This window comes from Lithobates pipiens, unplaced genomic scaffold (genome assembly GCF_037356315.1).
Source record: "Lithobates pipiens isolate NorthernLeopardFrog02 unplaced genomic scaffold, aLitPip1_a1.2 Scaffold_3, whole genome shotgun sequence".
NCBI lineage: Eukaryota > Metazoa > Chordata > Amphibia > Anura > Ranidae > Lithobates > Lithobates pipiens.
The window spans coordinates 3976502-4003589 of NW_027507790.1; the positions used below are offsets into that span (position 1 = coordinate 3976502).

Here is a 27088-nt window from a genome sequence, read left to right on the forward strand (position 1 = left end):
TCTGTCTCTGCCCCCTCTCTCCTCTGTCTCCCCTCTCTCCTCTGTCTCTGCTCCCACTCTCCTCTGTCTCTGCCCTCTTCTCTCCACTGTCTCTGCTTCCCACTCTCCTCTGTCTCTGCCCCCCTCTCTCCTCTGTCTCTGCCCCTCCTCTGCCTCCCATCTCTCTTCTGTCTTTGCCTCCCCTCTCTCCTCTGTCTCTGCCCCCTCTCTCCTCTGCCTCCTCTCTCTCTTCTGTCTCTGCCCCCTCTCTCCTCTGTCTCTGCCTCCCCTCTCTCCTCTGTCTCTGCCCCTCCTCTGCCTCCCAACTCTCCTCTGTCTCTGCCCCCCATCTTTCCTCTATCTCTGCCTCCCCTCTCTCCTCTGTCTCTGCCCCCCATCTCTCCTCTGTCTCTGCCTCCCCTCTCTCCTCTGTCTCTGCCCCCATCTCTCCTCTGTCTCTGCCTCCCCTATCTCCTCTGTCTCTGCCCCCTCTCTCTTCTGTCTCCCCTGTCTCTGTCCCCTCTCTCTCTCTCCTCTGCATCCCCTCTCTCTTATGTCTCTGCCCTCCTCTCCCCTCTGTCTCTGCCTCCCCTCTCTCCTCTGTGCCTCCTCTGCCTCCCCTCTCTCCTCTGTCTCTGCCCCCCATCTCTCCTCTGTCTCTGCCTCCCTCTCTCTCTCTCCTCTGTCTTTGCCTCCCCTCTCTCCTCTGTCTCTGCCTCCCCTCTGTGTCTGCCTCCCCTCTCTCCTCTGTCTCTGCCTCCCCTCTCTCCTCTGTCCCTACCTCCACTCTCTCCTTTGTCTCTGCCCCCTCTCTCAACCCTCTCTCCTCTGTCTCTGTCCCTCATTTCTCTACCTTCTCTCCTCTGTCTCTGCCCCCTGGCTCTACCCTCTCTTCTCTGCCTCTCCTCTCTCCTCTGTCTCTGCCCCTTCTCCTCTGTCTCTGCCCCCTCTATCCTCTCTCTACCTTCTCTCCTCTGTCTCTACCTTCCCTCTCTCCTCTGTCTCTGCTCCCTCTCTCCTCTGTCTCTGCTCCCACTCTCCTTTGTCTCTGTCCCCTTCTCTCCACTGTCTCTGCCCCCTCTCCACTGTCTCTGCTCCCAGCCTCTCTACCCTCTCTCCTCTGTCTCCCCTCTCTCCTCTGTCTCTGCTTCCCGTCTTTCCTCGGTCTCTGCCCCTCCTGTCCTCTGTCTCCGCCTTCCCTCTTTCCTCTGTTTCTGCCCCCTCTTTCTTCTGTCTCTGCCCCCTCTCTCCACTGTCTCTGCCTTCCCTCTCTCTCTGCCTTCCCTCTTTCCTCTGTCTCTGCCTTCCCTCTCTCCTGTCTCTGTCTCCTCTCTCTACCATCTCCTCTGCCTCCACTCTCTTCTCTGTCTCTGCTTCCCCTCTTTCCTCTGTCTCTGCCTCCCCTCTCTCCTCTGCCTCCTCTCTTTCCTCTATCTCTGCCTTCCCTCTCTCCTCTGTCTCTGCCTTCCCTCTCTCTACTCTCTCTCCTCTGCCTCCCCTCTCTCCTCTATCTCTGCCTCGTCCTCTCTCCTCTGTCTCTGCCTCCCCTCTCTCCTCTGTCTCTGCCCCCCCTCTCCTCTGCCTCCCCTCTCTCTTCTGTCTCTGCCTCCCTCTCTCCTCTGTTTCTGCCTTCCCTCTCTCCTCTGTCTCTGCCCCTCCTCTGCCTCCCCTCTCCCCTCTGACTCTGCCCCCCTCTCTCCTCTGTCTCCTCTCTCTCCTCTGTCTCTGCCCCCTCTCCTCTGCCTCCCCTCTCTTCTGTCTCTGCCCCCTCTCTCCTCTGTCTCTGCCTTCCCTCTCTCCTCTGTCTCTGCCCCCTCTCTCTACCCTCTCTCCTCTGTCTCTGCCCTCCTCTCTCTACACTCTCTCCTCTGCCTCACCCCTCTCCTCTGTCTCTGCTCCCCCCTCTCCTCTGTCTCTGTCCCCCCTCTCCTGTCTCTGCCCCCCTCTCTCTACACTTTCTCCCCTCTCTCCTCTGTCTCCACTCTCTCCTCTTTCTGTGCCTCCCCTCTCTCTTCTGTCTCTGCCCCCTCTCTCCTCTGCCCCCTCTCTCTCTTCTGTCCCTGCCCCCCTCTATCCTCTGTCTCTGCCTCCCCTCTCTCCTCTGTCTCTGTCCCTCCTCTGCCTCCCCTCTCTCCTCTATCTCTGACCCCAATCGCTCCTCTATCTCTGCCTCCCCTCTCTCCTCTGTCTCTGCCCCCCATCTCTCCTCTGTCTCTGTCTCTGCCTCCCCTCTCTCCTCTGTCTCTGCCCCCTCTCTCTTCTGTCTCCTCTTTCTCCCCTGTCTCTGTCCCCTCTCTCTCTCCTCTGCATCCCCTCTCTCTTCTGTCTCTGCCCTCCTCTCCCCTCTGTCTCTGCCTCCCCTCTCTCATCTGTGCCTCCTCTGCCTCCCCTCTCTCCTCTGTCTCTGCCCCCATCTCTCCTCTGTCTAAGCCTCCCCTCTCTCCCCTGTCTCTGCCTCCCCTCTCTCTCTCCTCTGTCTCTTCCCCCATCTCTCCTCTGTCTCTGCCTCCCCTCTCTCCTCTGTCTCTGCCTCCTCTCTCTCTTCTGTCTCTGCCTCCCCTCTATCCTCTGTCTCTGCCTCCCCTCTCTCCTCTGTTTCTGCCTCCCCTCTCTCCTTTGTCTCTGCCCCCTCTCTCGACCTTCTCTCCTCTGCCTCCTCTCTCTCCTCTGTCTCTGCCCCTTCTCCTCTGTCTCTGCCCCCTCTGTCCTCTCTCTACCTTCTCTCCTCTGTCTCTGCCTACCCTCTCTCCTCTGTCTCTGTTCCCTCTCTCCTCTGTCTCTGCTCCCACTCTCCTCTGTCTCTGCCCCCTTCTCTCCACTGTCTCTGACCCCTTCTCTCCACTGTCTCTGCCCCCCTCTCTCCACTGTCTCTGCCCCCAGCCTCTCTACCTTCTCTCCTCTGTCTCTGCCCCCTCGCTCTACCCTCTCTTCTCTGCCTATCCCCTCTCCTCTGTCTCTGCCCCTTCTCCTCTGTCACTGCCCCCTCTCTCCTCTCTCTACCTTCTCTCCTCTGTCTCTGTCTCCCCTCTCACCCCTCTCTCCTCTGTCTCCCCTCTCACCCCTCTCTCCTCTGTCTCTGCTCCCTCTCTCCTCTGTCTCTGCTCCCACTCTCCTCTGTCTTTGCCCCCTTCTCTCCACTGTCTCTGCCCCCCTCTCTCCACTGTTTCTGTCCCCAGCCTCTCTACCCTCTCTCCTCTGTCTCTGCTTCCCGTCTCTCCTCTGTCACTGCCCCCTCTCTCCTCTCTCTACCTTCTTTCCTCTGTCTCTGCCTCCCCTCTCACCCCTCTCTCCTCTGTCTCTGCTCCCTCTCTCCTCTGTCTCTGCCCCCTTCTCTCCACTGTCTCTGACCCCTTCTCTCCACTGTCTCTGCCCCCTCTCTCCACTGTCTCTGCCCCCAGCCTCTCTACCCTCTCTCCTCTGTCTCTGCTTCCCGTCTTTCCTCTGTCTCTGCCCCCCCGTCCTCGGTCTCCGCCTTCCCTCTCTTATCTGTCTCTGCCCCCTCTCTCCTCTGTCTCTGCCCCCTCTCTCCACTGTCTCTGCCTTCCCTCTCTCCACTTTCTCTGCCTTCCCTCTCTCTCTCTGCCTTCCCTCTTTGCTCTGTCTCTGCCTTCCCCCCCTCTCCTGTCTCTGTCCCCTCTCTCTACCCTCTCCTCTGCCTCCCCTCTCTCCTCTGTCTCTGCCTCCCCTCTTTCCTCTGTCTCTGCCTCCCCTCTCTCCTCTGCCTCCCCTCTTTCCTCTATCTCTGCCTCCCCTCTCTCCTCTGTCTCTGCCTCCCCTCTCTCCTCTGTCTCTGCCTTCCCTCTCTCCTCTGCCTCCCCTCTCCTCTGTCCCCTCTCTCTACCCTCTCTGCCTCCCTTCACTTCTCTGTCCCCCTCTCTCTACCCTCTCTCCTCTGTCTCTACTCTCTTCTCTGTCTTTTCCCCCTCGCTCCTCTGTCTCTGCCTCCCCTCACTCCTCTGTCTCTGCCTCCCCTCACTCCTCTGTCTCTGCCTCCCCTCATTCCTCTGTCTCTGCCTCCCCTCTTTCTCTGCCCCCTCTCTCCTCTGTCTCTGCTTTCCCTCTCTCCTCTGTCTCTGCCCCCCTCTCTCTACCCTCCCTCCTCTGTCTCTGCACCCCTCTCTCTACCCTCCCTCCTCTGTCTCTGCCCCCCCTCTTTCCTCTGTCTCTGCCCCCCCTCTTTCCTCTGTCTCTGCCCCCCTCTTTCCTCTGTCTTTGCCCCCCTCTTTCCTCTGTCTCTGCCCCCCTCTCTCCTCTGTCACTGCAACCCCTCTTTCCTCTGTCTCTTGCTCTCCTCTCTCCTCTGTCTCTTCCCCCTCTGTCTATTCATCCCTTCTCTCCTCTGTCTCTTCCTCCCTTCCCCCCTCTGTCTCTTCCTCTCCTCTGTCTCTGCCTCCCCTCTCTCCTCTGTTTCTGCCTCCCCTCTCTCCTTTGTCTCTGCCCCCTCTCTCGACCTTCTCTCCTCTGCCTCCTCTCTCTCCTCTGTCTCTGCCCCTTCTCCTCTGTGTCTGCCCCCTCTGTCCTCTCTCTACCTTCTCTCCTCTGTCTCTGCCTCCCCTCTCTCCTCTGTCTCTGTTCCCTCTCTCCTCTGTCTCTGCTCCCACTCTCCTCTGTCTCTGCCCCCTTCTCTCCACTGTCTCTGACCCCTTCTCTCCACTGTCTCTGCCCCCCTCTCTCCACTGTCTCTGCCCCCAGCCTCTCTACCTTCTCTCCTCTGTCTCTGCCCCCTCGCTCTACCCTCTCTTCTCTGCCTATCCCCTCTCCTCTGTCTCTGCCCCTTCTCCTCTGTCACTGCCCCCTCTCTCCTCTTTCTACCTTCTCTCCTCTGTCTCTGCCTCCCCTCTCACCCCTCTCTCCTCTGTCTCCCCTCTCACCCCTCTCTCTTCTGTCTCTGCTCCCTCTCTCCTCTGTCTCTGCTCCCACTCTCCTCTGTCTCTGCCCCCTTCTCTCCACTGTCTCTGCCCCCCTCTCTCCACTGTCTCTGCCCCCAGCCTCTCTACACTCTCTCCTCTGTCTCTGCTTCCCGTCTCTCCTCTGTCACTGCCCCCTCTCTCCTCTCTCTACCTTCTCTCCTCTGTCTCTGCCTCCCCTCTCACCCCTCTCTCCTCTGTCTCTGCTCCCTCTCTCCTCTGTCTCTGCTCCCACTCTCCTCTGTCTCTGCCCCCTTCTCTCCACTGTCTCTGACCCCTTCTCTCCACTGTCTCTGCCCCCTCTCTCCACTGTCTCTGCCCCTAGCCTCTCTACCCTCTCTCCTCTGTCTCTGCTTCCCGTCTTTCCTCTGTCTCTGCCCCCCATCCTCGGTCTCCGCCTTCCCTCTCTTATCTGTCTCTGCCCCCTCTCTCCTCTGTCTCTGCCCCCTCTCTCCACTGTCTCTGCCTTCCCTCTCCCCACTTTCTCTGCCTTCCCTCTCTCTCTCTGCCTTCCCTCTTTGCTCTGTCTCTGCCTTCCCCCTCTCTCCTGTCTCTGTCCCCTCTCTCTACCCTCTCCTCTGCCTCCCCTCTCTCCTCTGTCTCTGCCTCCCCTCTTTCCTCTGTCTCTGCCTGCCCTCTCTCCTCTGCCTCCCCTCTTTCCTCTATCTCTGCCTCCCCTCTCTCCTCTGTCTCTGCCTTCCCTCTCTCCTCTGTCTCCTCTGCCTCCCCTCTCCTCTGCCCCCTCTCTCTACCCTCTCTGCCTCCCTTCACTTCTCTGTCCCCCTCTCTCTACCCTCTCTCCTCTGTCTCTACTCTCTTCTCTGTCTTTTCCCCCTCTCTCCTCTGTCTCTGCCTCCCCTCACTCCTCTGTCTCTGCCTCCCCTCATTCCTCTGTCTCTGCCTCCCCTCTCACCTCTTTCTCTGCCCCCTCTCTCCTCTGTCTCTGCTTTCCCTCTCTCCTCTGTCTCTGCTTTCCCTCTCTCTACCCTCCCTCCTCTGTCTCTGCACCCCTCTCTCTACCCTCCCTCCTCTGTCTCTGCCCCCCTATTTCCTCTGTCTCTGCCCCCCCTCTTTCCTCTGTCTCTGCCCCCCTCTTTCCTCTGTCTCTGCCCCCCTCTTTCCTCTGTCTCTGCCCCCTCTCTCCTCTGTCTCTGCCCCCCTCTTTCCTCTGTCTCTGCCCCCCTCTTTCCTCTGTCTCTGCCCCCCTCTTTCCTCTGTCTCTGCCCCCCTCTCTCCTCTGTCACTGCAACCCCTCTTTCCTCTGTCTCTTGCTCTCCTCTCTCCTCTGTCTCTTCCCCCTCTGTCTCTTCATCCCTTCTCTCCTCTGTCTCTTCCTCCCTTCCCCCCTCTGTCTCTTCCTCTCCTCTGTCTCTTCCTCCCTTCTCTCCTCTGTCTCTTCCTCCCTTCCCCTCTCTGTCTCTTCCTCTCCTCTATCTCTGGCGCCTGTCTCTTCCTCTCCTCGGTCTCTGCCCCCCTCTCTTCTCTGTCTCCGCCTCCCTCTCTCCTCTGTCTCTGCCTCTCCCCTTTTCTGTCTCTGCCCCCCTTCCTACTCTGTCTCTGCTCCCCTCTCTCCTCTGTCTCTTCCTCCCCTCTCTCCTCTGTCTCTTCCTCCCCTCTCTCCTCTGTGTCTTCCTCCACCCTCTCCCCTGTCTCTTCCTCCACCCGCTCCCCTGTCTCTTCCTCCCCTCTCTCCCCTGTCTCTTCCTCCATTCTCTTTTCCTCTCCTCTCTCCCCTGTCTCTTCCTCCATTCTCTCTCCTGTCTCTTCCTCTCCTCTCTCCCATGTCTCTTCCTCCATTCTCTCTCCGGTCTCTTCCTCCATTCTCTCTTCTGTCTTTTCCTCCCCTCTCTCCCCTGTCTTTTCCTCCCCTCTCTCCCCTGTCTTTTCCTCCCCTCTCTCCCCTGTCTCTTCCTCCCCTCTTTCCCCTGTCTTTTCCTCCCCTCTCTCCCGTCTTTTCCTCCCCTCTCTCTTCCTCCCCTCTCTCCCCTGTCTTTTCCTCCCCTCCCCCCTGTCTCTTCCTCCCCTCTCTCCCCTGTCTTTTCCTCCCCTCTCTCCCCTGTCTCTTCCTTCCCTCTCTCCCCTGTCTCTTCCTCCATTCTCTCTTCTGTCTCTTTCTCTATTCAGTCTTCTGTCTCTTCCTCTCTTCTCTCCTCTGTCTCTTACTCCCCTCTCTCCCCTGTCTCTTCCTCCCCTCTCTACCCTGTCTTTTCCTCCCTTCTACCCTGTCTCTTCTTCCATTCTCTCTTCTGTCTCTTCCTCCCCTCTCTCCCCTGTCTCTTCCTCCATTCTCTCCTCTGTCTCTTCCTCTTCTCTCTCCCCTGTCTCTTCCTCCCCTCTCTCCCCTGTTTCTTCCTCCATTCTTTTCCTCTGTCTCTTCCCCCCCCCTCTCCCCTGTCTCTTCCTCCTCTCTCTCCTCTGTCTCTTCCTCCTCTCTCCCCTGTCTCTTCCTCCATTCTCTCCTCTGTCTCTTCCCCCCTCTCCCCTGTCTCTTCCTCCTCTCTCTCCTCTGTCTCTTCCTCCTCTCTCTCCCCTGTCTTTTCCTCTCCTCTGTCTCTACCTCCTCTCTCTCATCTGTCTCTTTCTCCCCTCTCTCCTCTGTCTCTGTCCTCTCCTCTGCTTCCCTTATTTCCTCTGTCTTGCCCTCCCTCTGTCCTCTGTCTCTGCTTCCCCTCTCTCCCATGTCTCCCCTCTCTCCTATGTCTGTCATTTCTCTGTCCTCTCTTTTTCTTCTCACCACCTGTCTCCTCTGTTTTTCTCTCTGTCTACTCTCTCCTTGTCTCCACTCTTTTCCCATCCTACAAGAACTGTGATCTCTTTTCTCTCTGCCTTTGCCCACCAGGCACAGGAACAAGTGATCTCCTCTCTCTCTTCTCACTCTCTCCTCTTTCTCTATCTGCCCCCCCCCCCCCCCCCCCCCAATATCTTCTTAACAGGAAGAAGTAATCTCCTGCCTGAGTCTCTCTCACTCTCTGTCTGTCTCTTTCTCCCTGTGTCTCTCTCTACAGGAAGAAGTGATCTCATACATTTAATGATTTGCAGCTGGTGTTATGGCTGAGAAAGGACACACACAGACATACATGCTGAATACTGACAGAAATTCCAAGTACAGGATACACTGCTTTGTGTTTTCTTATTCTTAAAGCAGAACTCTACCAAGTTAGTTTCTTTGTGGGTGTCAGGCAGCACAGACATATAGGTTTTGGTAAAACCTATCTCATGTACAGTGAAGGAAAAAGTATTTGATCTCCTGCTGATTTTGTACGTTTGCCTACTGACAAAGAAATGATTCAGCCCCAGAAGGATTTACCCCCTTAATGACCAGGCCATTTTTTGCAATATTGCACTGCGCCAGTTTAACTGATAATTGTGCGATCATGCAACGTTGTACAAACAAAATTGATGTCCTTTTTTCCAACAAATAGAGCTTTCTTTTGGTGGTATTTGATCACCTCTGTGGTTTTTATTTTTGCGCTATAAACAAAAAAAGAGCTACAATTTAAAAAAACTATTTTTTTAACTTTTTGCTATAATAAATATACCAAAAGAAAAAAAACAAATTTCTTCATTAGTTTAGCCCAATATGTATTCTTCTACATATTTTTGGTAATAAACAAAAACAAAAATCATAATAAGAGTATATTGATTGGTTTGCGCAAAATTTATAGCATCTACAAAATTAGGGGATGTATTTATCACATTTTTATTATAATTTTTTTTTTTTTACTAGTAATGGCAGTAATGAGCGATTTTTAGCAGGACTGCAACATTGCGGCGGACAGATCGGACATTTTTGACACTTTTTTGGGACCATTGACATTTATACAGCAATCAGAGCTAAAAATTCCCACTGAAAACTGTATAAATGTCACTGACTCTACAAGTCATTAGGGTTTCGAGGCTGATGTTTGGTAACTCGAACCTTCAGCTCCCTCCACATATTTTCTATGGGATTAAGGTCTGTAGACTGGCTAATCCATTCCAGGACCTTAATATGCTTCTTCTTGAGCCACTCCTTTGTTGCCTTGGCTGTGTGTTTTGGGTCATTGTCAATGTGCTGGAATACCCACCCACGACCCAATTTCAATACCCTGGATGAGGGAAGGAGGTTCTCACCCAAGATTTGACGGTACATGCCACCATCCATCGTCCCTTTGATGCTGTGAAGTGGTCAAGCCCCCTTAGCATAAAAACACCCCCAAAGCATAATGTTTCCACCTCCATGTTTGATGGTGGGGATGGTGTGCTTGGGTCATTGGCAGCATTCCTCCTCCTCCAAACATGATGAGTTGAGTTGATGCCAAAGAGCTCGATTTTGGTCTCATTGGACCACAACACTTTCACCCAGTTCTCCTCTGAATCATTTAGATGTTTATAAGCAAACTTCAGGCAGCCCTGTACATGTGATTTCTTGAGCAGGGGGACCTTGCAGGTGCTACAGGATTTCAGTCCTTCACGGCGTAGTGTTTTACCAATTGTTTATTTGGTGACCGTGGTCCCAGAGTCCTTGAGATCATTGACAAGATTCTCCTGTGTAGTTCTCTGGGCTGATTCCTCACCGTTCTCACGATCATTGAAAGTCCACAAAGTGAGATCTTGCATGGAGCCCCAGACCGAGGGAGATTGACAGCTATTTTGTGTTTCTTCCATTTGCGAACAATAGCACCAACTGTTGTCAACCTCTCACCGAGCTGCTTGGCGATGGTCTTGTAGCCCATTCCAGCCTTGTGTAGGTCTACAATCTTGTCTCTGACATCCTTGGACAGCTCTTTGGTCTTGACCATGGTGGAGAGATTGGAATCTGATTGCTTGCTTCTGTGGACAAGTGTCTTTTAAACAGGTAACAAGCTGAGATTAGGAGCACTCCCTTTAAGAGAGTGCTCCTGATCTCAGCTCGTTAGCTGTATAGAAGACACCTGGGAGCCACAAATCTTGCTGATTGATAGGGGATCAAATACTTATTTCACTTTTTAAAATGCAAATCAATTTATAACTTTTTTGAAATGCGTTTTTCAGGATTTTTTTGTTGTTATTCTGTCTCTCACTGTTAAAATAAACTTACCATTACAATTATAGACTGATCATTTCTTTGTCAGTGGGCAAGCGTACATAATCAACAGAGGATCAAATACTTTTTCCCTCACGGTAGCATATGTCCTTTATCTATTTTGTTTCTGCGTATTTAAAGAGCAAATCTTTGGATCAGATATTATTTTTTTCATTCATGCTTATGTAATAAGTGTAACACAGGTATTTATTGTTTATTTCTGAGTTCACAATATTCCTTCCAACAATGCCTTTGTATTCTTTTCTTTCCTGAAGGATAGCCCCAACTTTGTTCAGACATCATCCAGAGTCAGCATCTACTTTCTGGTCTGAGATGTTGGCTCAAAGATCACAAAGTCATTTAAATCTTGGTCCTTGTGCCATTTTTGTCTGTGTGCACAAATGTCTGACAAAGATCAGCCCCTTGCTTCAGCCTCTTACCTTGATAGTTACAATGTTGGAGTCTGATCAGCGGGGGAGCAGATATAAGGAATGTGTCATCATGTTAGTGTTAGTGACATGTCAGGAATCTATTCAGGAAGACTTGTAAAGTAACTCAAAGTCCATTCTACATCTTTAAGGGCTAAGCTTCTGATGTTCTCCATGGAGATCCAGCCCACAGTCCCTTGTCTTGGTGGTGATGAGTTGCTTCTTCTTCAGTTTGGTGGGGCAGGCTCTAGCTGGAAAAAAACATGGCTTAGTGGTTAGCACGCTGCGTAGCAATATCAGGACCTTGACTATTTGTCCAACCCTGACACAGGTTTCTTGCAGATAGTACGGTTCTCTCTGTTTGTGCATGCTTACTTGTAACAAGATACAAGTCGGCTTCTGCCTAGTTTGACCTCACAATTGTGTATACACAACTGCTATAGGTATATTAGATTGTAAGACCAATTAGAATAGCATTTTCTATAATGGGTATGCAGACTTTCAGAGGTTCATCTCTACCTGGACAACATGGAGGAAATCAGAGATCCCAGGGGAAGGGCTAGCCCTTTAAAAAAAAAACTATCAAGCTCTCAATAAAAAGACGGCATGAAGAACACATAGGGGGGTTATTTAGGAAAGGCAAATCCATTCTGCACTACAAGTGCAAAGTACAAGTCCAAAGTGCACTTGAAATTGCACTGAAAGTGCACTTGGAAGTGCAGTCGCTTTAAATCTGAGGGGTAGATCTGAAATGAGGGGAAGCTCTGCTGATTTTTATCATCCAATCATGTGCAAGATAAAATGCTGTTTTTTATTTTCCTTGCATGTCCCCTTCGGATCTACAGCGACTTTACTTCCAAGGGCACTTTCAGTGCAATTTCAAGTGCATTTGTAGTACAGAGTGGATTTGCCTTCCATAAATAACCCCCATAGTGTGTCACAGTAGTGTCCTCTGCCCCCCTTCACATCATCTTCCATAGAAGTATCCTCTGCTCCCCTCCATAGCAGTGTCCTCTGCCCCTTCACATCACCCTCCCATTGTAGTGTCCTCTGCCTCCCTCCCCTCACAGTAGTGCCCTGTACCACCCCAAAGCAGTGTCCTCTACCCTCTTCATATCACCCTCCCATTGTAGTGTCCACTACCCCCCATAGCAGTGTCCTCTGCCCCCCCCCCACAGTAGTGCCATGTTCCCCCCTAAAGCAGTGCCCTGTACCCCTATAGCAGTGTCCTCCTCACCCCCCCCCACAGTAGTGTCCTGTACCCCCCATGCAGTGCCCCTTCACATCACCCCCCCATTGTAGTGTCCTCTGCCCCCCATAGGAGCATCCGCTGCCCCCCAGTAGTGCCCTGTACCCTCCAACACGTGTCCTGTGCCCCCTTTACATCACCCCTCCCCACTGTAGTGTCCTCTACCCCCCAAAGCAGTGTCCTCTTCCCTCCTCCCTTCAAAGTAGTATCCTGTACCCACCCTCCCCAGTACAGTGTCCTCGGCCCCTTTATATCACTCCCCATGCTGTAGTGTCCTCTGCGCCCCTTCCCCCACTGTAGTGTCCTCTACCCCCTATAGCAGCATCCTCCTCACCCTCCCCCCCATAGTAGTGTCCTGTACCTCCCTCCCCATGCAGTGCCCCCTTCATATAACCCTCCCATTGTAGTGTCCTCTGCCCCCATGCAGTGTCCTCTGCCCCCTTTACATCACCCCCCCCCCTCCACTATAATGTCTTCTTCCCCCCACAGTAGTTTTCTATATCCTGCAAAGCAGTGTCCTCTGCCCCCATAGCAGTCCCCTACCCCCCCCCCCCCCACAGTAGTCCTGTACCCCTCCCCCAATGCAGTGTTCTCTGCCCCCTTCACATCACTCCCCCCACTGTAGTATCCTCTGCCCACCTCCCCTCACCCTAGTGTCCTGTACCCCCCCCCAATGCAGAGTCTTCTGCCCCTTCACACCCCCCACCCCCACTGTAGTGTCCTCTTCCCTCCCCCCCCCCACAGTAGTATCCTGTACCCTCCCTCCCCAGCACAGTGTCCCCTGCCCCCTTCACATAACCCCCTCCAAAGCACTGTCCACTGTCCCCTTCACATCACCCTCCCACTGTAGTGTCTTCTGCCCCCCTTCCCCCACAGTAGTGCCTTGTACCCCCAACACAGTGTCCTCTGCCCCCTTCACATCACCCTCCCCCACTGTAGTGGCCTCTGCCCCCATAGCAGTGTCCTCTGCCCCATTTGCCCACAGTAGTGTCCTGTAAACCCCAAAGCAGTGTCCTCTGCCCCCTTTGAATCTTGGCCAGGACACTTATCCGCATAATAAATAGATACTGAATGGATATACAGTATACATATATGTGGTATTTACACTCCGCCAAGTGCTATTTACATCTAAAATGTTTGTATAACATAACCACTTCTTGCCATTTCCACTGCACTAGCCTGTTATAGTTCCCAATTCATTGCTAGAACTTTTGGCTTTATATTGGGTAGTACTGTAGATGACTGCAATTAAAGCGTTTCTTCATCCTAGGGACAAGAAAAAATAAATAAAAGTCAGTAGCTACAAATACTGTAACTGCTTACTTAATGAACGGACATGGGTCAGGCGCTGTCCTCACCTGGGCCGGTTCTTCACCAGTCTTGGGGTCCCCGACGCCAGCATCTTTAGGCCTGGTTCACACTGATGTACAGTAGGTTCTGACTTGTGAGACCCCCAACTCTGATGACATGTGAAATTCAATGTTTCCCTATGAGAGCGATCTTAACTGATACTACACAAGTCTGTCCGACTTTAGAAAAGGTTCCTGTATTACTTTGGTCTGACTTTGATACGACTTCAATACTATAGTGTAAAAAGTCCTATCAAAGTCGGAACTCCAAAGTTGCACTGAAAGTCGCGTGACTTCGTGGTCAGGCGAGTGTGTGTGGGAAGCCAGTTGTGTCTCCTTGCAGCTTTACAGTTGGCTTCCCACTGCAAATGCCCAAGTGGCGGTGCGCTTTGTAAATTCTCCCACAGCCTTTTGGGACCTGTGACGCAAAGTAAGGGAGGGGGTTCAAAACCAGGTACCTGCTCCAAGTTTTGCTTTACATTGGTTAAAATTGTGACTGCACCTGCTTGACAGAAGTTGTTCGTATGATCAGCTTCTGTTGAAGGGACATGTTGGAAATTTTTCTCGATCAGCAGCTGTAGCTAGGGGTTTTACTCCATCTACCTCGTAAGTGTAAATGGAGAAATCTATTAGTTTTTGTTTTTTTTCAGCTTGTTCACTGAACGAAAAAACAAACAGTGTATTGCCAGCTTTAAGCCCCATACACATGATCAGATTGTTGGCCAACAAAGCGTCAGACTTTTGTCCAAAGGGCGTGTGCCAGGAACTTGTCTTGCATACTAACGCCGCACAACTACGTGGAATTTCAGCTCTTGAGCTCCACTCTTTGGGCACCTTCTGCTAATGTCATGTTTGGTGAGCATTGATTCCGAACATGCGTGCTTGTACTTTGGACTTTTGTGTTAGGGTGACCATGCGTCCCGGATTTCCCGAAACAGTCCCGCATTTTGCAGGTCTGTCCCGGTCACCTTCATTCCAGGACAATACAGTGTCCCGGAATGAATCTGACACTGCCACCCACCCCCAGGGCTAATCTGATGCCCCCAAAAAAGGCCGCCACATCGCCGTTTTACTCACTGACGGTACTTGTCCTGGACAGGAATGTCTAGAGAGGCACAATCCCCCCTCCCTGCTTGTGATTGGAGAAATCACAAATCCTGCCTCTTCCGTGTAATCACTGTAGAGCCAACGTTGGAACAAGGTAAAATCGGTCTCGGCTGGCCAGGACAAGTACTGTCAGTGAGTAAAGTGGCGATGTGGCTGCCTTTTTTGAGGGGCGTGATCAGTGCTTCTGGGTAAAGCGCGCACCTGCCACCCCAGCTGTGCTGTGATTTGTTAGAGCACAAGCTGATTTTTAGGAAGGGGGGTGTCCCTAAATGGCAGTTTGGAAATGTGGTCACCCTATTTTGTGTGACGGACTTGTGTACATACGATACGAAAATCTGACAACAGACTGTTGTCCACTGAGAATTTACTAACCTGCTATCCAACATTTGCTGGCGGAAAGTTGGACAACAATTGTCTGAAGGAGCATACTAATGGTCGGATTTTAGGCAAACAGTCTGTCATCACACAATTCCCTGCCGAAAATACGATCGTGTGTATGAGGTTTCAGACTGTGTTTTTGCTTCCAAAGGAATCTGCAAGGAAATCTTCTTTTTATATTGAATAGCTTTTTATGTTCCCTACTGTGATAATGTGAACGTTTATGTGTATCTCCTAAAATGTATCGATTTTATCTGTATAAAGGGTGATTGGTGAAACTGGTCAAATTATAGGCAGTCTGTCGTCACACAATTTCCTGCCGAAAATACGATCGTGTGTACGAGGCTTTAGTCTTTGCTAAGTGGTTCAAACCCAGACAGCAGTTTAGCAAATTTTAGAACATTCCACATGAAATCATTTTCGGACTTGTCCACTGTTGTCCATTGACTGGAAAAACGGTTGGAAATAAATAGTAGCGAGTTAGGTCCATGAAGCTGAAAGCGGAAACTTTTCACATGTTATGGTCTGTGGTGAGAGATTTTTGACTCCTGCCGGTTAATTTTGCGTCCAAATGTTTCTTTAAAGTGCACTTCAGTCCCGTTCAGTAGTTCACTGAAACTTGGACAAAAGCTAGGGCTTTGATGGCCAAGATAGAAACAGGAAACAGCTGGGCCGGGTGGGAGGACCCAGACACCAGTGCTACAAGCAAGCAGAATTTGATCCCAAGGCAAGTTTCTCTAAATATACAAAAGTCAGCCTCACACACAGGAGGTCCAATTACAGTTTATTCTGACGTCTTTCCATACACAAATCTCTGCTCATACACAATGCTGAACTTACACCGTTCACTCTATAACTGTTTACAGCTGTGTGCAAAAGTTCTGACTCCTCAGGACAAACTGCATATTGTGGACTAGCTAAAGGAAAAAAAAATAGCACAACCTCTGCAGGGAACAAACTAAAGTGTGATTCCACTTTTGCAGCCAAATTGGAAAAACACCCACTGTCTATTTATTACATGTTTCCATTCACAAGGCATGATAAAATACTTACAAAATGCTGCTTACCTTTTTTACTCACTTAAAAACACTACCTAGCTTTCCCCTTCTAATGTTAAAGTAGAACTACAGTGGTGTGAAAAAGTGTTTGCCCCCTTCCTCATTTCCTGTTCCTTTGCATGTTTGTCACACTTAAGTGTTTCGGAACATCAAACCAATTTAAACAATAGTCAAGGACAACACAAGTAAACACAAAATGCAATTTGTAAATGAAGGTGTTTATTATTAAAGGTGAAAAAAAATCCAAACCATCATGGCCCTGTGTGAAAAAGTGATTGCCCCCTAAACCTAATAACTGGTTGGGCCACCCTTAGCAGCAACAACTGCAACCAAGCGTTTGCGATAACGTGCAATGAGGCTTTTACAGCGTCCTGGAGGAATTTTGGCCCACTCATCTTTGCAGAATTGTCCTAATTCAGTTACATTAGAGGGTTTTCGAGCATGAACGGCCTTTTTAAGGTCATACCACAACATCTCAATAGGATTCAGGTCAGGACTTTGGCTAGGCCACTCCAAAGTCTTCATTTTGTTTTTCTTCAGCCATTCGGTGGTGGACTTGCTGGTGTGTTTAGGATCATTGTCCTGCTGCAGAACCCAAGTTCGTTTCAGCTTGAGTACACGAACAGATGGTCGGACATTCTCCTTCAGGATCTCTTGGTAGACAGCAGAATTCATAGTTCCTTTTATCACGGCAAGTCTTCCAGGTCCTGAAGCAGCAAAACAGCCCCAGACCATCACACTACCACCACCATATTTTACTGTTGGTATAATGTTCTTTTTATGAAATGCAGTGTTCCTTCTACGCCAGATATACTTGGACACACACCTTCCAAAGAGTTCCACTTTTGTCTCATCGGTCCACAGAATGTTGTCCCAAAAGTCTTGGGGATCATTGTTGTGGAGAAATTGAGACGAGCTTTGATGTTCTTTTTGCTCAGCAGTGGTTTTCTCCTTGAAACTCTGCCATGCAGGCCATTTTTGCCCAGTCTTTTCCTGATGGTGGAGGCATGAACGCTGACCTTAACTGAGGCAAGTGAGGCCTGCAGTTCCTTGGACGTTGTTGTGGGGTCTTTTGTGACCTCTTGGATGAGTCGTCGCTGCGCTCTTGGGGTAATTTTGGGCGGCCGGCCACTCCTGGGAAGGTTCACCACTGTTCCATGTCTTCGCCATTTGTGGATAATGGCTCTCACTGTGGTTCGCTGGATTCCCAAAGCTTTGGAAATGGCTTTATAACCCTTTCCAGACTGATAGATCTCAATTACTTTCTTTCTCAATTGTTCCTGAATTTCTTTGGGTCTCGGCATGATGTGTAGCTTTTAAGGATCTTCTGGTGGACCTTACTGTGTCAAGCAGCTCCTATTTAAGTGATGCCTTGATTATGAACAGGTGTGGCAATAATCAGGCCTGGGTGTGGCTAGAGAAATTGAACTCAGGTGTGGACAACCACAGTTATAGTATGTTTTAACAAGGGGGGCAATCACTTTTTCACACAGGGCCATGATGGTTTGGATTTTTTTTCACCTTTAATAATAAACACCTTCATTTACAAATTGCATTTTGTGTTTACTTGTGTTGTCCTTGACTATTGTTTAAATTGGTTTGATGTTCCGAAACACTTAAGTGTGACAAACATGCAAAGGAACAGGAAATGAGGAAGGGGGCAAACACTTTTTCACACCACTGTATAGGCAATTTATTTTTTCATTTTGGATAGAGGGTTATAACCCTTTTTTTTTACCATCTGTGTCCCATTTCGGGAGATTTCCCTTTACTTCCTGTCCCATAGCCAAACAGGAAATGAGAGGAAATTCTTGCAAATTAAGGGAATTCCTTGGGGAGCCCCCGGTCACCAGAACTAGTGTCCTCATTGGAAGATTTCCCCTCTATTACTTTTCTGGTGATAACCAAAAATTTGTGATTTTCTTTTACTTTCAATGATAACAGTAAACAGGATAAATAGAGAGGATGAATCTCCTTAAAGCGGAGTTCCACCCAAAAATACAACTTCCGCTTTTCGGATTGCTCCCCCCCTCCGGTGTCACATTTGGCACCTTAGGAGGAAGGGGGAGCGTTGTAGTATCATCAGCTATCTAAGCCATGTCCAACCCCCCCCCCCCCCCCCTGCTGTCTTCAGGACCCAGAAGACATGAGAGACCAGTGAGATCGCGGAGAGTGACTTGCGCATGCGCAGCAGGGAACCAGGCTGATTCCCTTAAGATGCCGGCGCCTCCACCTGGGAGCTGAGGGACAGGTCAGCTTTGGGTGAGGACATTGCAGATGCCCTGGGCAGGTAAATGTCCATGTATTAAAAGTCAGCAGCTGCAGTGTTTGTAGCTACTGACATTTATTTATTTTTTGGCAGATCTCCGCTTTAAGGCTGGATTCACAATTATGCATTTTTTGTGCTTTTTGCATTTGGCAGATTTGCACTAAGGCTGCTTTCACACTGGGGCGGGAGCGGCGTCGGCGGTAAAGCGCCGCTATTTTTAGCGGCGCTTTACCGTCGTTTTAGTGGCGGTCTGCGGGCGCTAGCGGGGTGGTTTTAACCCCCGCTAGCGGCCGAAAAAGGGTTAAACCCGCCCGCAAAGCGCCGCTGCAGCGGCGCTTTGCCGGCGGTATTGCCACGCTGTCCCATTGATTTCAATGGGTAGGAGCGGTTTAGGAGATGCGGCTAGCAGGACTTTTTTCACTGTCCTGCTAGCGCACCGCCCCAGTGTGAAAGCCCTCCGGCTTTCACACTTGAGTGAAAGGGGCCAGTTTTTTTCAGGCGCTACACAGGCGCTATTTTTAGAGCTGTAACGCCTGAATACCGCCCCAGTGTGAAAGCAGCCTTAAAGTCCATTTAACATGGTTTCCTATGGAACACGTTCTGTAGTGCAAATCTACAAAATGCAAAAAAGCACTAAAAATGCATAGGTGTGAATCCAGCTTAACGGAGACACAGACAATAATAAAAACTGACAAGCATTCTAATCCCTCTCCACAATATGCAAAACTAAAACAAAAGTTTTGCCTTTAGTTACACTTTAAGGACTCTGTGCTGTCAAACACAGCATGCAGAACAGCTCAAATGTGAACCTAACCTTATTGCATGAGCAGCCTAAATAATGTATTTAGTATCTAGTATCAGCTTTGCATCAGTCGACTTGACAGTCAGCTAAGTCTTGGATGGCTGTTGCTTAGGAGTCACAATTCTCATGAGCTTTTGCCACATTCAGGGCACAAGTCGCTGTGTCCTTATGCTATAAAAATCTTTGTATAAAGCCATGAAAGAGATAGGTAGAAGCAAAATTGCTACATAATGTTAGTAGTGTGTCAGTTTCAGATAGAATTTATCAGAATCCAGTGGCGGCTGATGCTCAAACCAACATCAACCCCCCCCCCCCCCCCCCCCGCAGGAGACAAATGGGAATGCGGCTATCCCCCCCGCCAGCGGGAGACGGACAGGAATGCAGTGATCCTCCCCGCAGGAGAGGGACGGGAATGCGGCGGTTATCAGAGGCCTCCCTTAGGAAGATATGGATCGGGGCTGCAGCTCCCCGCTCTGGGGCAATTGCTTCTCCTTCAGGCCCAACAGGAAGTGGGTCCTGACTAAGACCCAATTGGCCATGAATCCTAATGCCCCGTACACACGAGCGGACTTTTCAACATCCAAAGTCCGACGGACTGATTCCGTCAGACTATTTGATCGTGTGTGGGCTGCAACGGACTTTTGATTCACCAAAGTCTGACGGACTTTAGAATATGGAACATGCTTCAAATTTTTCCGACGGAGCTCCGCCGGACCCGGTCCCTTCGAAAAATTCGCTCGTGTGTATGCTACTCCGACGGACTAAAACCGACGCTAGGGCAGCTATTGGCTACTGGCTATGAACTTCCTTATTCGAATCCAGTCGTACGTCATCACGTTCGAATCCGTCGGAGTTTAGTGTGATTGTGTGTGGCTAAGTCCGCTCAGCCGAAAAGTCCGTCAGAACTCTGTCGGAACTCCGGCAGAACTCCGGCAGAACTCCTTCGGAAGTCTGTCGGACATAAGTCCTCTCGTGTGTACGGGGCTTAAGCCTCCCTGGCCAATCGGGTCTTAGGAACTGCTTCCTGAATTGCCAGGAGGAGAATCAGGAAGACAATAGTGAATATTAATTCATTATTGTCACACAAGTGGGTGGGCTCAGGGCACAGTGCTCCACCCTGAGCTCACGCTTTTTTGAAGCCAATTAGAGCCTCAGGCTCTTATAACGTGCTTAAAAAAAACCTCCATTGGAATCCATGTGTCCGGCGTCCCGCATGTAGATTAGGGGGGGGGCGAACGCATGGATAGGGGGCGGTGCCCGTGTGCCCCCTTTGGATGGGCCATCACTGTCAATATCTTTGGCAATTATCTTTTGGTAGGGGTGGTTACTCAGTGAACTACCAAGTTACAGTTTTGAGCAGACACCTCCACATATTCTTTTCATGACCGAATAATGACAACCATTTGGATAGAACATAGATGATGCGATTTTCTTTTCTGCAACTATGGTTTGCAGGAAAGAAAATCGCTTGATTCCCGCAGCATCACAGTCAGTAATAGGGGAGTCCCTCCTGCAGAGCTATTGTGTTTTCTCGGGGGGGGGGGGGGGGGGCACTGGGAGCCATCCCTGCTGGGAAAACACAGTGATTACTGCTAACCGCTATAGGCGCTGCCAATAATCACATGACAGAAATCGATTGATTGATCAAGTCGATTGATGGATCGACTCGGGTACAGTCATCCTGCCCATACATGGATTAAACTGGGAATGCTGAACTGGCTGAGACTTGAGCCATCAATGGCTGGCTTAAGAGTATTCGGAAGGAAGGGGTTTTCTACTTAGCTAGATTGTGACATACGGTACTATAAGGCTCCCTGTTTGAACAGGCAAAGCTCCCTCATAAGCATTGGCAACATCATCAGAGACTTATGCCCTGTACACAATATGAGAAAAACGGGCGAAGGCTCAGATGATTTTCCTCGATGTTTCACAGCAAGTCGGAGCCAAGGATAGAAATAATGCATGGAAATTCTTGTATGACAAAGGCTTTTTTTTTTTATTTGTTGTTTATGATATTTCTCATACGAAAACAGGACAAATTAAAACAAAAATTGTTCGTTCTGTTTCTGTACGAGAAACATTTTGGCGCTTGTCCCTTTGGAAATTTTCATTCAAAAGGTCAGAATTGGCCATCGAAAGTTCAGAAAATCGTACAATCCTCCCTCAAATGAAAACGTTCATCTGATTTTCTTATAGTGATAGTTATAAAGCCAGCCATACATGGGTCGAATTTCTAATAATTTTAGTTCGAATTTCACAAATTATTACTGGACTGCAGCAATGGCCAATTTTTGCCTTTGAATCTGAGTGATCAGACATGTTGGAAATTTTTTAAAAAACAAATGATTTTCTAATCAATGATGGGAGAATCATCCAAGAGTTATAATTGAAAAAGAAATGCGCATTATGGCAAGAAAAGAAAATTCCTGGAAAGAGAAGAAGATTCTAAGCCACGAAAATTATTTTCTGTAGCAACATGAAGTGAAATTGAAGGCTTGGTTGGTCGAATTTCCAAATCAATGCTGGCATCATCGGATCACAAAATGCACTAAATGTCTGATTTTCGAAAGAAAATTTGTTAGGAATTGGATCTATGTATGGCCTGCATAAGGCTGGGCATATATACACATAGATTTTTCTCATCCAGCCATTGTCAGCTATTACATTCAAGCATCCACAACATCTACATTTTCCTGTATACCAAAATAATGACTGTATCTGTTTTTGATAGGATAAAGTCACTGTTCAGCCAACAATTTTCCACCCGGCAGCTTTCATTTGTCAGTTGAAGTTGAGTAGCGTTTTGTTTGCAGGACCACCCACGGCTTGAATTTTCACAGATTCATCAGTGTATGGTCTGCTTTACTCTTTTTCATATTTAATAAAGACTACCAATAAAAGTATTAGATAAGCTACTAGCAAACTTCAGCTGCATTGCAGGAATAATGTGAAATTGTGGAGACTTCTTTATGTTGCTGTGCTTCGTGGAGGGGTCTTTATAAATTGTCCTACATATATTCCTAAGGAGAAAATTTCTTTAATGTACTGTAGGCAAAATAATTTTGGCTGCCTAAAGGAACAGCTCCATTTTCATTTATACATCGGTGAATTTGGCAACCATCTTTCACCACTGGGACCCCTGTCTTGTGATATGCAGCTTCCAGATCTTGGTCGAGTCCTGGGACCTGCAGATAACCTCCGAATCTCATAGGTTTCATGTACACTATAGTCTAATGATGCTTTTTTTGTCCTACAGGTGTTTAGAAGCAATAAAACGTTGTGTTATTGCATGCTCGTTCCCATGTCTGGTGATAATACATTCTATAGGTGCCTAAATTCGTCCAGAGTTAATGCACGTTTAGGCGCTATTGAGCACCTCTAAAAAGAGCCTCTCCTGAACGCAAAAGTCTTTTTTTTTCTTCTGCTGCCTCTAAACTCCTATGTATGGATGGACACATAGGTTAACATGGAGGGGTGCATAGAGGCAGAAAACGAAACCTCGGACGCCAGTAAAAGCAGAGTTTTTGAGCTCAAATGTGCATGAGGCCTTAGGCTCCATGCACACTGGGCTTAAAAAAATGTCTGTTCTCTCGGGAGTAAAAAAACACTCATATAGAGCATTTTTTGTACAAAGTTTGGATGAGTTTAGGAGAGTTTTACATTATTTCTGCCTCCAAGCTCCAATCAGAAACGCAAACCAGAAGAGTTTTTTTTTTTTTCTGCCTCTAAACGTTAAACTCAAAATATGCCTCTTAACGTCCTAATGTGCATGGACACATAGTATAACATTGAGTAGCTTCTACAGGCAGAACACAAAACTCCTGTAGAAGCAATGTTTTTTAAGCCATGGAGCCTTAAGCCTCGTACACACGATCAGATTTTCGGCAGACAAAGCCTCAGACTTTTGTTCGAAGGGCGCGTGCCTGGATTTTGTCTTGCATACTAACGGCACACAATTGTCGACCAACAAACGCAAACGTGACGTACTGCGTGGAATTTCAGCTTTTGAGCACCACCCTTTGGGCACCTTCTGTTATTGTCGTGTTTGGTGAGCATTGATTCCGAGCATGTGTGTTTGTACTTTGGACTTTTGTGTGACAGACTTGTGTACACACAATATGAAAATCTGACAACAGATCGTTGTCCAACGAAAATTTACTAGCCTGCTAACCAACATTTGTTGACCAAAAGTTGGACAATTGTCTGAAGGAGCATACTAATTTTAGGCAAACAGTCTGTCATCACACAATTCCCTGCCGAAAATCTGAACGTGTGTATTAGGCTTTAGACTGTGTTTTTGCTTCCAAATGAATCTGCGAGGAAATCTTCTTTTTATATTGAATAGCTTTTTATGTTCCCTACTGTGATAATGTGAAAGTTTATGTGTATCTCGTAAAATGTATTGATGTTGTCTGTATAAAGGATGATTGGTGAAACTTTTATATTTTTCAGACCCCTCAGTCAGTGGAGGATTGCTTACAGAGCACCCTGTCATCCCTGTACCCACCCTTTGAGGTGACCGCTCCGACTCTCCTGACCCAGGTGTTCTCAGTACTAGAGAGGACTTATCGTGAGGATCCTCTCAGATATACCTTTGAATTCCTCATACCAGCCAAGAGAATTCTGCAAAATGTACAACATCAGGCATGTGTAAGTCTCACTTCACTCTACAGTAATTCTTACAAAACCTAGTCCAGAACTCCAGAGAAGCCTATTTTTATGTTTCAGCTAAAGGGAGCATACCGTATATACTCGAGTATAAGCCGAGATTTTCAGCCTCTTTTTTGAGGCTGAAAGTGCCCCCCTCGGCTTATACTCGAGTCATCGCTGTCTGCCCGCTCGATCAGCGTGTCGAGCAGACAGACAGCGGCCATTCTATTCAAAAGCCGCGCCTCCGGCTCCGCCTTCGCCTGTGATAGGCGGAACACTGAATTTCCCAGCAGCCTGTGTTCCGCCTATCACGGACGTCGTATCATCCTCGTACTACGGACGAGGATGATACGACGTCTGTGATAGGCGGAACACAGGCTGCTGGGAAATTCAGTGTTCCGCCTATCACAGGCGAAGGCGGCGGCGCAGCTTTTGAACTTTACAATGGCCGCCGACGAAGAGGGCACGGGACGGCACGGCACGGGACGGGACGGGACGGGGGCAAGGCAAGGCACGACACGGGACGGATGCAAGGAGGCAAGGCACGGCACGGGACGGAGGCAAGGAGGCAAGGCACGGGACGGAGGCTCGGGACAAAGGTAGGCTGGACACACACACACACACACACACACACACACACACACACACACACACACACACACACACACACACACACACACACATGGATGGAGACACACACAGGGATGGATGGATGGATGGATGGAGACACACACACACAGGGATGGATGGATGGATGGATGGATGGAGACACACACACACAGGGATGGATGGATGGATGGATGGAGACACACACACACAGGGATGGATGGATGGATGGACACACACACACACAGGGATGGATGGACGGACACACAGGGATGGACGGACACACAGGGATGGACGGACACACAGGGATGGACGGACACACAGGGATGGACGGACACACACACAGGGATGGACAGGCATGTCTCACCCTCGGCTTATACACGAGTCAATAAGTTTGCCAGTTTTTTTGGGGGTAAATTGGGGGCCTCGGCTTATATTCGGGTCGGCCTATACTCGAGTATATACGGTAACTGTTTTATTTGTTGTCTTTGAACCCATCAAGAACTTCCCTCACATTCTGCACCTGAGACATAAGGACTGTCACCAAAATCAAAGGGGAAAATATCTATGATAACTGTCGCTGAACAGGTTTCCAAATTCAAAGGTTTCCCATCACCTCTTGTTTCGGTGTCAGCTATAAAATTCAGAATTTACAACCACATTTTGTCTTGGAGACAGTGGCTGCTAGGACAAATAATGAATGTATAGCTCCTAATGAGAAGTTTCCACCTCTTCCTCACTCTGTAAAAAACTAGAAAAAAGTTTACCTATTTTTTCTTTGGTTTGAATTCTATGTTAACAAGATTGCTGGGGACTGGTGTGATCTTTTTATTATTATAACAGCCCCTGATAACAAGCATCCCTGTTTAGCTAGAATTATTGATTTGCTAGTATACTTTAGATTTGTCTCAGTTGACTGTTAAGTTGTGCCCTTTAAATGATTTTGTTACATTTGATATTTTGTTAATTTTTATTCTGACTGATAGGTGTTAGAGAGGGAACTCAGCAGCACTGTAAATTGCTTTAAACTTGCATTTGTACATGTCTATGTGTTATCTTTTATTACTGTATTCTTTTAGATCTTCTGTTTATTTTAATCCCTGATTATACTCTTTTTTTTCCCAGTCTCAGTACAGTGGGTTTCTCTTCTTCCATGAAGGCTGGCCGCTTTGCCTTGGTGAGAAGGTCCTCATTCAGCTGTCATCCCTTCCTTGGCATTTTCTGAAAAATGGGGATTTCTACTTGCAAGTGGTGCCATACTTGGAATGTTCTCCAAGACTTGTACTAAAGTGCCTTTCTCAAGATGGAAGTGGTGTCCAGGAGATTGTGGTGCCCGAATCTTCTCATTCATTTCTCTTTTCTGCTGAATGGCTTAACAGTATCAATAAAGACCGTAGTACTGTGCGTCTTGAGAACTGTCTAGCAGCCGTAGAGGAAAAAGTCCTTCGTCTACCATGGTCTGAAATAATATATCCCCGTTTTATTCACAAAGAAGGCTTCATTGTAGGAAGGAAATGCACTCCAGGGCCTCTAATGCCACCACTAGAATACAGAAGCCCTGGTGATGGAGGGATTGCCATTGGAGATTTGGTGGACCCCAAAATTGGTGCTCAATTGTCATTTTCAAATATTCAAAATGAGACTATGGGCTGGAGAGATGGTGCTGTATCCCCCGTCTCTGGCTCAGTGACAGACTCAGTAGAGGGGGAGTATGTTGAACTCAGCCCACCACATGCAGAATTAGTATTAAAAGTTGAAAGTCCCAGAGACACATGGGCATCACGAGCCAAGACTGCCCCAAGTAGAAAAGGTAAAAAGAAAGGACACCAGGCATGGCTGCATCCGAAGAAGCCAGGAAAGGTAGGTTCTTTGAGCACTTTAAAGGGAAGATCCCAGGAGATATGGGAAGACAGATTTTGCACAGGAGAAGCTGAAGACCAAGCACAGTCTGCAGCAGAGGGACAGAATTACTGGGATGTTGAGACAACAAGTTATTCCAATGAGACTGATGTGTTGGCTGAGTGGAGAAAAGGTTTGGATCTCCTTCAAAGGCAAGAGAGAGACATAATTCCTCAGAGACGGATTTGGGGTTCTTCTGAAAGACAGTTATGGGTTGATAAAGACTGTTCAGAGGAAAACAGGGCACCTTCCTGGGTTACTGAGAGATCTGTCAGCAGAAAAGGTTCTCAGGAAGAGGACCGCTTATCAGAGACACTTAAAGAATGTTCTTTAAAAGTTGATAGCCTTAAAGAAAGAGAGGAATTGCTTTCTATAGAAGGCACTGGAGATGCTTCTGATTGCCAAAGAATTCCAACTGGAGACAGTTTGCAGCTACCTGTAGAAAAACAAACAGAAACATCTACAAATAATAATTCCAGTTCTGCAGATAGTTGTCAAAGTGAATCCCAGCCGGACTTTACAAAACAGTCACCTAAAGAAGCTAAACTGCCACTGGACACTCTGCCGGAGGTCTGTGATTCAAGAGAATCTTCGCTGACCAGGAAAGGCAGAACATGGGCGGATGGCCAGGAGACATCAAGGATACAAAAGGAAGGAGAAAAAGAAGGGGACACGGCAACAGAAAATGTTGAGGTTCCATCTAATGAAACAAAAAAACACCCACAAAAAGAAAAGCATCCAGTTTGGAGTCAGGTTGCTGATTTATCCCATAAGACTGGAAGAGGAAGGAGGAAAAAGAGGAACAAGAGGGGGAGGGGACCCATAAGGACTGAAGCAAGGAAAGCAACTCACAAGGTTGGACAGAATAAAACAGATACCCAGCAAGAAGAACCTGAACTTGAAACTGCATCCAAAGGTAAACGGGAAATTTAAAAATAGACATTGTTATGTGGAATATGTATATTTTTTGTTTATAGCAATGTCAAGCATAGTTTGAATGTAGGTATTCTCATAGCGTTCACTGATCCCCATGTGGAGCATGGCTGCTGCAGGGTACAAAGGGACACCAAGGACAGGTTCATTTCACTGGAGTTCAGTGCTAATGCAGGTGTCCATCTTCATTCAGGTCACACACCACTTAGGATTTAATGGGCCATACAAGCAGCCTTAAACCAACTCATTACCTTAGGATAGTAGACCGGAAAGTTAAAATGTTCCATGAGTATCTTGTCTAGAATCTCTGTGCATAGCGCTTATGTAAAGAGGTGAATAGCTATGTACTTAGCAGCTCCGTGGAACAACTGAACTCAGACCCAGAACCAAACACTAAGCTTCATGATGCAACTCCTCCAGCAAAGCTGTG

At 48.7% G+C, this 27088-nt stretch overlaps 1 protein-coding gene across 4 annotated transcripts in view; it reads left to right on the forward strand.

The window, feature by feature from the left end:
• The window catches only part of ARHGEF40 (Rho guanine nucleotide exchange factor 40), a 143306-nt gene that overhangs the window by 13244 nt on the left and 102974 nt on the right, over positions 1–27088 (forward strand). For all 4 annotated transcript variants that reach the window (XM_077461169.1, XM_077461172.1, XM_077461170.1 and 1 more), the window contains 2 exons: positions 23023–23220; positions 24952–26641. In XM_077461169.1, coding sequence (XP_077317295.1) covers positions 23023–23220; positions 24952–26641 — 1888 coding nt within the window. The remainder of the gene's footprint in view (positions 1–23022; positions 23221–24951; positions 26642–27088) is intronic.